This window comes from Anser anser (assembly GCF_964211835.1).
Source record: "Anser anser genome assembly, chromosome: 2".
Taxonomy (NCBI): Eukaryota; Metazoa; Chordata; class Aves; order Anseriformes; family Anatidae; genus Anser; species Anser anser.
In genome coordinates this window covers 119,117,607-119,128,726 of record NC_139721.1, presented here as the reverse complement: position 1 = coordinate 119,128,726, position 11,120 = coordinate 119,117,607, and the positions used below count along the sequence as shown (strand labels likewise).

The 11,120-nt window shown below is 38.0% G+C and overlaps 1 protein-coding gene across 1 annotated transcript in view; it reads left to right on the top strand.

Moving 5' to 3' along the window:
- The window catches only part of CMTM8 (CKLF like MARVEL transmembrane domain containing 8), a 35,910-nt gene extending 27,846 nt beyond the window's left edge, over positions 1-8,064 (top strand). Inside the window, exons 2-4 of the mRNA XM_083823174.1 lie at positions 9-182; positions 4,679-4,795; positions 7,529-8,064. Of these exons, the coding sequence (XP_083679300.1) occupies positions 9-182; positions 4,679-4,795; positions 7,529-7,612 (375 nt within the window). The 3' untranslated portion in view covers positions 7,613-8,064. The remainder of the gene's footprint in view (positions 1-8; positions 183-4,678; positions 4,796-7,528) is intronic.
- The last annotated feature ends 3,056 nt before the right edge of the window (positions 8,065-11,120 follow it).

Sequence of the window (11,120 nt, the reverse complement as noted above, 5' to 3'; positions counted from 1 at the left end):
TTTTGCAGGTATTAGGGCTGCTGGTGTGGACGCTGATTGCTGGAACAGAATATTTTTTATATCCAGCCTTTGGCTGGGTGATGTTTGTGGCTGTGTTTTACTGGGTTCTCACTGTCTTCTTTCTGATCATCTACATGACCATGACCTACACCAGGATCCCACAGGTGCCATGGACCACAGTGGTAAATAAACCTGTTCTTTGTTGTTTCAGCTTTGCTGTGTTATGAAGAAAATAAAATACCGATGCTTTCTACAGTTGTAGTTAACCAATTGCACTGGTGCTTTTTGCATTTTTTCCCTACTTTCTTTGTGTCTGCATACCCGCCATGTCTAACCTTCATACTACCCAGACACTACTACCCTTTTAAAACACTCTCCCTACGATGTTTCAACTTTTTGTTCATCGGTTGATCTAGCGACTTGATTTTTAATAATGTGTGTGTGACTCATATTTATGCACAGTGACCTTTTTTTTTCTCCCTGTGGTGATTACACTCCATGAGTCTGTTGCTGCCTCTGAGCAGCCATATGGCTTAAACAGTAGAAATCTCTACTTAAGTCAACACCATGAATTGGAAATGGGACCATGGATCTTAAAGCATGAGTCTTCCTCTGCTAAATCAAAAGAGAAGGTGGTTCAGAGGTAGCAGGAGTCCCACAAGTAATATTTAGCCTACAGTGAAAATGGTGCTGCAAATCATTAGTATTATATATATATGTAAAATACATGCCATGTGATCCTTTGCTTTTAGCTCAAGACTTAATGAAGATTAGATAAACAACTAATGTAATTACAGAAAAATCACAGGCCCTTGAAATTCAGATCCAAGTTTTGTGGTTTGAACAAACCCTGCTAGCTATACATGGCAGCAGTATATTTTTACATGATTTTCATAACATGTTGGCGTTCAGGGCAGTAGATCCTCAAAGTCATTGTCACGTAAGCCAACTGCTATTTGTTACCCATCCAAGAATTAATATAAATTTGGTTTTGCATTTGTCTGATACAATGAAATGCTGCTTTTTTTTCCCGCTACTAGCTAAAGACTATTAGCGAGAATTCTGTTAGTTTTATGAAAAAAATATATTTGACTTCTGTGTTGCAAACAGCTTGTTATCGTCTATACTGTGTATGTGACTAAAATTGAATACACTTTTCACCTTCCCATTTGTTGCTGTAATAAATAGCCAGCTACAGCAATTACTAATAAGAACAACCAGGATTCTGTTCAGACAGCTTCTCTGTTTTCAAGTTTCATGACCAGCAATTACCATTAAGGCTATAACAGTGCTATAGAAATGTTATTTCAATTACAGCAGTAATGTGTCTGGATATGTTTAAAGGTGGTGTCCCTCCCCCATCCATTAGATGTAAGTACATTCAAGAAGAAAGCATTTTTGTATCCATTGGGATACAGTTTTAGTTATTACCCCTCTTTCATCAGTTTAACACTATCATCAGGCAACAGCTGCACGTAAATGGGTTGCCCCTGATCTATGCGGTAGACAAGCTGGAGTTTTTGATTTGTTTCTACTTGAAATTGAGTGCATTTCTTGCTCTGAGTTCCAAATATATTGTAGATAAGATCACCCAAATGTGGGTCCAAAAGGTAGTCTACCTTTATAGTAAAAGATAATACAAAGAGAAAAGAAATGCAAAACAAATCAAAGATGTTTGCATTTCAGCTTGTTTCGCCCTAGGGTATTAAAAGAGCTATTGGGAGCAGCCTGTGAAATGAGCTTCTGCTACTCCTGGCTGGCCAAGAGTAACACTGGGCCTCTTTTCAGAGAGATGTTTTTTATGTCTTCATTGAAAGGGGCAGGACACACACCCACCTTTCGAGTGAGTTTATACCCACCTCCCCCCCATTCTCCAAAGTATCAGTCTCTGCTAGTTATTGCTCTGCCTCCTCAGGTGACAGTTATCTCAAACTGTGCCGATTGTATGCAGTACCCAAAATTACATCTGGACTTCTTTGTCATAAATTCAGTTTTTGCAGGTTAAGCACATTACCAAATTGCTTAAGATGCAGTTACTTTACTGCAAATTAACCCAAAGGATGTGCTTCAGAACTGACTCTCCTTAATAATGCCAGTTCTTTGCTAAAACAATCAATGGAAGCTTTTAAAATCTGGTAAATTTGAATTTAAGAAGCAGATGGTAATTTAGCATGAACCATTTGGTTTGAGTAATATATTGGCAGTAAAGGCCCAATCAGCTTGCATTGCATTCCATCTTCCCCAGCAGTGTTATTTCCCAAAGCAGCACTTCAAAAAAATTATGTGCTTTTTTTCCTTTTCTACATGACAAGATATTGCAGGGATTTGTAGCTTTCCAGGGTAATTGAGTCTTTTTGGAACAGGAAATTTAAAAATAACAACAACAAATACTCCAGGCAATCAAATTTGAAGTTTGAAAATCAGTGCTTTACGAAAGTTGTGCTTGCCAATTGTTGGCACCCTATCCTAAAATTGACAGTTTGATATTTTATTACGGTAATACTTAGATAGGAGAGATGAGATTTACACGTAGAGAAAACATGTTTTATTAGATGAACTGATAGAGGTGAGATACCACTCATGAATAAGGTCATGAATCAAACTGAAGTCCCTGGCACTGGACTCCATCCGAGTGCTGAGGCACTGCCCATGGTTCTCTGCAGAAACATGGGTAAGTGGCTCTTTTCCCAACGTCCTGAAGTTGCAAGGACATAGGAACCACAGGAGGATGTGAATGCCCTTCGTCCTGCTCTGCGTTTGGTCAGACTGTTCATGGACCGACATGTTAACAGGCGACTGCACAGTGTGCTGCTCTCTAGAGGGGCCTGCAGTTGAGACAGCGAGAGTCTGGGAGGTGGCTTCCCTTCAGAAAGTTTTGAACCCTGTCTGTCATGGGAGCGCGCAGCCAGGCTCCTCCGAGTCTGAAGTAAGCTCTGCCTGAGCCAAACGTCCTGCAGAAGGAAGGACGTGAGGAGCTCCCATACCAACTGCTTCAATCGGCTAGTCCGTGCTTTGGTGCACTGAGGGAGATGCTGGGGCAGACACAGGTGGCTGCTGCCTTCCGAATTTCTCATCTTGGCTGCAGCTCTTTTTTTTTTTTTTTTGGATTGTGCCAGAGTTGTTGACTGGTGAATTCAATAATGAATAATTGATGTATATTGCCAGCATCCGCTGGGTCACACTATGGAAATTAGTAAGTTGGAGCTGCACCAGTCTGGCAAGGCTTAGAGACAACTGGGACAACAGATTTAAGGCTTATGATATTTGTGTGATGCTCGGGTACAAAGATAGGGCCAGAAGCTGAAGGGAGCAGATCATCTACAATACTAGGACCTTGTCTAAATTGACAGTTATTAATTCGTGCGATTGTAACTAGGTGCAAAGAGTGTCAGGAGTATTCCACTTAAATACAGCACCTGTGAACTAGAAGTGTATTTTATGGCCAAATTCATATGCCTTAGACAAGCAGCAGGGGGGAGTTTTAGGGGATTTTTTTAAAAACAAGAATGAACTTCCTACAGCCATGACAAAACAGTGAGTAAGTAAATGTCAAAGTATTAAAATTACTTTAAAGAAAAACAAATACTTCATACCTTTTTGTCTGTCTTTCCTCTTCTCACACTTTCGGCCTCCCTTCCTTTCCTGTTCTCTCTCACATGCAAAACCAGAACAAACTATTCTTGTTCATTCTCTGTAGTGTTGTGTGAGATCAATGTTATCTGCTTTGCTTCTTTTGTAGTAATGAGCATAGATCCCTGGAGACATTTCTCTGCTCCTTAGAAGAGAAAATGTCGCATCTGCCGTGGATGGGTCTTTTCATCATTCAGACTGTTCTCCTCCTTGGTTTTATGTTTGTTTGGTTTTTGTTTGTTCATTTTCTCCTCTCAAAAACAGGTAGAAGGGAAAAGTACTGAATGGTAGAAGAATAGTGACTAAAAATGATACCCTCTTTATTTCCTTCAAAAGCAAAAACAAAGTTTTGGAAGCATCATAAGTATTCTTCATATGCCCAGGAACATTCATTCTGACAGCATATTTTTTTGTAGATTAGGAATGTAATCAAATTGCAGTTTCTTTTTTGTTTTTCTTTTCTTTTCTTTTCTTTTCTTTTCTTTTCTTTTCTTTTCTTTTCTTTTCTTTTCTTTTCTTTTCTTTTCTTTTCTTTTCTTTTCTTTTCTTTTCTTCTCTTCTCTTCTCTTCTCTTCTCTTCTCTTCTCTTCTCTTCTCTTCTCTTCTCTTCTTTCTTCTTCTCTCTTCTCTTCTCTTCTCTTCTCTTCTCTTCTCTTCTCTTCTCTTCTCTTCTCTTCTCTTCTCATCATGTAGTGTCATATTCTTACTACTTAACATCTAGATTGCAATAACCAAACTGTGTTCGTATTTTCACTTTTGGAAAATCACAGCACACCCACTTTAAACTAAACTTTTCTGGATTTAGTGTGATGGAGAGAGCAGTTGGTCCAAACCATGCATTAATATTTACAAATGTTAAAAATAAGCAGTTAAAATCTAATCTTACAGGTAGAAGCTTGAAAGAAGGTAAAATCATTGAGAAACATATTTTGTGCATACATCACATGTGCATGTTATGTTTCAGAGGAGAGCTTTGTAATGTCTCAACAGAAAATGGTAACAAATGCTTTGTCATATGAATTGCTAATTTTCCTTTGTTTTTCAACAGGGTCTGTGTTTTAATGGGAGTGCCTTCATTTTGTACCTCATTGCTGCCATTGTAGATGCATCTTCAGTTACCAAAGAACTGGACAGTCACAATTACAACAGTTGGGCAGCTTCTTCAGTGAGTTCATTTTCTGGTTCAATCCGTTCAATCTCTAAGTTATATCAAACAAAGGCCCTCTGGAAGTGAGGGTGGAAATGCACGTTCTGGATTTTTAAAAGCTGCAGACTGCTATAAAAACTCACACACAAAATCTATAGATAGCTGTAATTTAGTTCATAGTTTTTGGAGACAACTAGAAATTCAACCAGGAGATGACTGTCATATCTGAAAAAGGCTGTAATGCTTTTGAGGTCATACTGCTCTCCCTTCCTTGCCCCAACTTATTACTAACTTTCTGGCAGAAGTTATAGTCTGTACATCAAAGTAGACAAATTGGGTGAGCACCAGGTTTGCTTAGTGCATTTATACAACTTCAAAAGCAGTTTAAACTAACTCAGCTGACTTTGCACAGATGTGGCTAAGGTACATTTAGCTTTCTGTAGGCTGAGCCATACACAGAGCACCTGTGGGAAGGCCCTGAAGTGATATTGTCATTTCCACAGTGATCTTCCTGTTCTAGCCTCAACTTTTGATAATCCTTCTTCTGAGCTGGGTGGGCAATGCTTGAAAAATCACATAACTCCCAAGTGTTTTAAAGTGGATGCAAATCATTAGTGTCTGACATTACTATCTTACTACTTAGATTTGTGAATCTGAAGCTGTCAATGTGGGTAAAAAACAACTTTTTTATATATATAAGAGCTGTGTCACTTAATGAGTAGGTGAAGATATTCTCTAGCTAAGTTAAGGGAGTTGCAAAAGAACTTTTTGCATGTTTTGGCAACAGTAGAAAAAATGAATTTTATAGAGTAACTCTGAATTACAGCTACCTTGCTGACAGTTAATGCATCTGCAGTTGTCTTTTCTGTACTATTCACGAATTCTGTCTTCCATCTGAAGCTTATTTTACACAGTGATGAACACAGAGACTTGAACACCTGCTCTGTTTTTGTCTTGGGAATGGAATATCTACATCCCTGTCACTTCAGTGCTGTTCAGGTTCTTCTCCTCTTTGCAGTTTGTAATTATTGATCAGTTACTCAGCCAGTGCTGTTGATGGGAGCTTGCTTGCTGCTAGATAAGCTTCCATGCTGATAAACATTTTATGCAAAATGCAACAATGCTCAGTGTCTCATGGGATATTTGGAATCTTTTCTAATACCCCCTAATAGTGTTTATCTAATGCACTGTCTAAATAAACTATTAAATGTAGATTCTTGCTCTCTGAACCCATTAAGGGTTTCGTGGATAGATATTTGTGATAATTTAGCGAATCATCCATCTCCTACAGTTGCTCTCTATTGGAAAGATTTTGGATGGAGCTTTTATTTCCTAAGAAACAACAGTCTTGTGAAGAATGCTACCATTTTCTATTGTAATCGATTTTTGCATCGTCATCTACAGGTTTTGGTGTCACAGATTAAATTTACATTAGATCAGACTCACCGAAAGTCCTCTATCGGAGGGCCTAGGTTTACTGTCTGTTTACATGCCTAGCAATGCCTTGCTCTCAGAACTGAAGTGCCTTCCTGGGCCAATAATGGAAGCAAGAAATGCTAGTAGAATTGCAGAATATTTTTAGGCTGGAAGGGACCTCTAGAGGTCATCTGGTCCCACCTGTCCTCCTCCAAAGCAGGGCTCACTTGTACCAGGCTGCTCAGGGCCGTGGCTAATTGAGTTTTGAGCATTTCCAAGGATGGATATTCCGAAACGCCTGTGGGCCCCTGTTGTCCTATTTGACTACTCTCATTGCAATATTTTTTTTTGCTAATATCTAACTGAAGTTTCCCTTCTTGTAACTTGTGTTTGTTCCCTCTCGTCCCTATCACTGTTGACCTCCAAGAAAAGTAGTGTTAATCCTCTTTGCAGTGTCAGCTTTATTTGGTTCAGTTACCAGCACAAAACATTCTGGCCTTATCATAAGCTATTTTGTACAACATGCAGTGATTAGCAGGAACTTAACCACTGGCACCGAATTGGACTTTATCAGTACAACTGAAATAGTTCACAGCTGTTCTTTGGTTTCTGGGTGCATATGCTGCAAGGACTGCAGAAGCAGAACCACTGATATTCTGTAGATCTTAAAATCTTCAAATATAGAATAAATCTAGCTTGCTATAGAAGGTTCGTTCTGCAGTCGATTTCTGAGAAATGAGTGATATCTCAACGTGGTTGCTGTCACTGTTATTTGCTCTGAGGAACGCCTTTATTCGTTAGTAGAGGACCACTGAAATTAGTAACCTGATTGGTACTGCCGTTTGAGAACATGCCTAGGCCTGAATTTTGAATCCAGGTCTCTTCTGTAAACAAACTACCTGGATGCAAGGTATGCCACGCTGAGGCATGGGTGGGCTTTAGGCAGTTCCTGGAGCACAGCAGCACTGTGGGAGTGTGAGCTTGAGCACACACTGTCCCATGGGCTATCCCTCAGTCTTTACCAGAAATTGATGTTACAAGCTGCACACGTACGATTAGCAGGTGGCTGGTCCACAAGATCCATACTGAGGCAATATAATGTGGAGATAAGTATTGAAATAGTCCACATTTTGGCTGCTTCTAGGCCCATATTTCTACATATAAGCTTACTTAGACAGTGTTGACTGTGTTGGCAAACCAAGTAAAAGGAGGACACCATTTTAGTAAATCTAGTACTTTTCCTTTTTCCAAATGCCATAACTAATTTTTCATAGAAATGAGAATGCTCTCAAATACTTGTTTTCTAATATATATATTTTTCCCCTCTCTCTACAGTTCTTTGCCTTCGTGGTTACCTCCTGCTATGCTGGAAATACGTATTTTAGCTTTATATCTTGGCGATCAAGAACTTTGCAGTAAATATTTTTGTGAATTCTATAGTATGAACTACCTTGAGGATTATACTCTTGATGAAAGCTTGGAAGAGGGATCGGATCTTTTCAAACATTTCTGTTAGAACTGGCAATATATTTTAACTGAGATTAAAATGGGTATTTATAATACAATATCATATTTAGTGACACCTAACATTGACTTTGTACTGTATAATAAAATTTCATACTGCTTCTTTTAAAATTAACATGGTATTTTTCTAGACATTGTGTAGATCTTATGACTAAACCTTTAATAAACTTTGCTGAAATGATGTGCCAATTTTGTAAATGTAACTTTTTAAATGTGACAGTTGTATTTTGATACTGAATGCTACAAATCAAAACTAAGATTGATATTGTCTAGTTATTATGAATAAAAAATGACATTGTGCAGAAGAAAAACCCTAAAAGCTTTAAAAATAAATAAATAATTGACCCAACTTTGCATGTTTTGTAACCTGGGAGTACAGGTTTGCTTTTTTATCTCTTTTTCAGAGGAAAGTATATGCTACTTAGAATTTTGATGATGCTGTCAGTTTACATATTTTAATAGCCTCTTTTAGTCATGAGATTGGTTCTGGAACCTATTAATGTACGTCTGAAGCTTGCTTGAAGGAGTGGTGCGTCTGAAACACATTATCTTAACAGGTTTCTCAAATCCAGCAGGCTCCAAGGCATAAGTCTAGACAACAGGCCTGTAATGCTCAGTGTTTAACCTACTGAACACCTACTAAAGGTATAATTTTTGTTTCTCTGAGAACTGTTTCTTTTTTCATTCTCTCTTTTTTCTTTTTTTTTTTCTCCTCAGATTAGGCCAGTAATCTGTCCTAAATAAGATCTGGGTATCAAAATCTTATTAAATGATACAAAGATTAAGTCCATAGAAGAATTGTCAAGACACTAGTGAATTTTCTCCCTCCTTCCCTCTTTATTGGCATCATTTGTGAGTTGTTAGTTTAACAAATGAAGTTTTTAATTTGACTCACATTTAAATAACTTTGAGTCAAACAGAAGTATGATGGAAGATTATGACTTTCAAGACAAATACCTTTGAAAATGACTTTCAAATAGAAATTACCTAAGGAATCTTTTCCAGGAATTATGTGAAGAGTAGGATTGTGATTATTTTGTGATATTATTTCAAGTTTCATTTAAAACTACTGGTAAATCCCTTATTCCTGCATTAAGAGGATTTGGACTCTTCCAGTCTTCAAAGACGTTGTTGAACTAATATATTTGGTAGTAGAGAAATCTTGCTGCTTCAAAGAAGCGTTTCTCCCTGTGAGTAAATGGTGTGTGCTTACGTGCATGTCCTGCAGCTAGGGAGATTTATCAGCAGCCAGCTAATTCTATTCTCAATCCCCTGGGTTTGTTCTTGATTATCTATTGGAGTCACAGGATTTCAATGTAAGGGAAGCCAAGATATTATTTAAATACCTATATTTGTCTGCAGTTGCATCTGGCCTGCATAACAAAGGTCAGGCTGTCTGCTGCTTGCTAATATTATCCCGTCCTGAGAATGAAGAAGGGCTACCAACTATGCATTTTATCTGCACAGATAAAATGTGTCATTAAAATCCCATATGCTCTTTCCCATTGCTGGAAAAGAATCAAAGGCATAAAATGATACAAATGTCACCTGATTAAATGTGATTAGAAATATAGCCAAAATTAAAATCTCCTGAGTGATTTCCCATCTGTAAAAATGCTTGAGTAGTAATAGAAATTCTTTCTTGCATGATATTTGACATATCTAAGTTCAAAGAACATGACTGTGTTTGCATGAATGTTTCATGACCTTGTGGTAACTGTGATGGGTGGTCTAACGCCATAACACTGACTACATTTGTGGATAGAGGTAGCAAGAGGGAGAAGAGCTACAAGGGAGTAATACGTTTCATCCAGTTTACCAAAAAACATCATGGAAACTGCGTGTTAGAAAACAGCCACTGTCTGTCAGAGTAAACCCATTAATGAAGGATACAAACACACTGTTGCCAGCTAGGGAATGCTTCTGGCAAAATGTCTACCTCATCTCTGAGTCTTCAGCCCTGATTCTCAAGGGAAGACGTGCAGAATGTCTTCCAAAGGCAAGTCTGGGAATTAAATTTTTAACTCTGCTGAATTAAAAAAATAAATACATACATACTAGGCACCAATTTGTTCTGTGTTTGGCCTCGCTTTGTTTCCCAAACCATAACTTACCTGCCTTGTTCTTTCCCTTTGAAAAGATAATCATCTTACTTCCCATGCTATTTCTCAGTTTTCTTATTTCCCATGTCTTCCCCAGCGACCAAGTGATTGTTTTTCAAGTGATCTGCATGTCTAGTTAAAATTGGATACAATACAAGCTGAGAATTACTTCTGAAGGTTTCTGCTTCTATTTCAGGCCTGAAAAAAGGCAAAAGCATCCAAAAGGTCACGGGTTTCTTCCAGATGTGTTAGTCTTAAATAGCAACTTGCCAACTATGACCTGTGCTTGTGTATATTCTAATATTGATAAAGAAGATAACCCAGCTGTGGTTTATCACATAACAATTAAAACAAGAGTTGTGGCTGTAGACATTTCTTTTGGTGTGTAAGATAGAAAGAAGCCTTAGTTAAAAGTAAACTGGGAAGTGATGAAATCCTTAGCAAAATTTTTGAGAATTATAATCAAAACTGGAAATTCAGCGGTGTTTTAGACTCGAGTCTGTGCCAGTGGTTTATGGAAAATGCCATATGTTTCTGAGTAGAAAATATGACTATTATTCTACATGCATTCGTGTAAAGGTATTTCTATTTCACTTGGCTAGACTCGGATCGGCAGGGTCGCAGTCATATACATACTTTCATGAGAAATTAAGAACTAAACTAGCTGAATCAGCGGGTAAGAAAAATATGTTTCTTAATAGAAGTACAGAAATTACTAGAGCCTTCCTCCACAGGGCCTGCAAGGAAACTATAAATGAGGAACAGTATGGAAAATAAAAAAGCTAAAAAATAAAAAGCTGTTAAAAAAAAACACTTTCTTATCATTTTCCTCGTGTAGATTGGTAATGTTGCAGCTTTGATATCTAATGACATGAGTTAAAATTTGGTGGGAGAGGTAATATCTTTTATTGCAACTACTGGTTGGCCTAGTAGAAACCAAAACCTCTACTGCTTGGTCTATCGCGAGCCATTGCCTACACTCGCAAACCCCGTCTTGCTCGTGTAAATGACTTATGCTAGACCCTATCTGTGCTGGAGATCACCTGAGCTTAGTTGTCTTCACTCCTAAGACAATCTTAGTTGCTCAAGGACCTCTTAATTACCAAATATGAAGAGAATATGCATCCTAACTTCAGAACAAAGCGTAAGATGGGGTTACTCCTCTAATGAGTGTAAAAGTTCCATATACCCAGCTCAGAGGCCTCCTATTGCCCTGATTATCAAAAAGCAAAACAAGTTATTTTTAAACTTGAGGAAATATATAGCTTCCTTTACTGAGTGTTAGTAACTCCGCATGATTT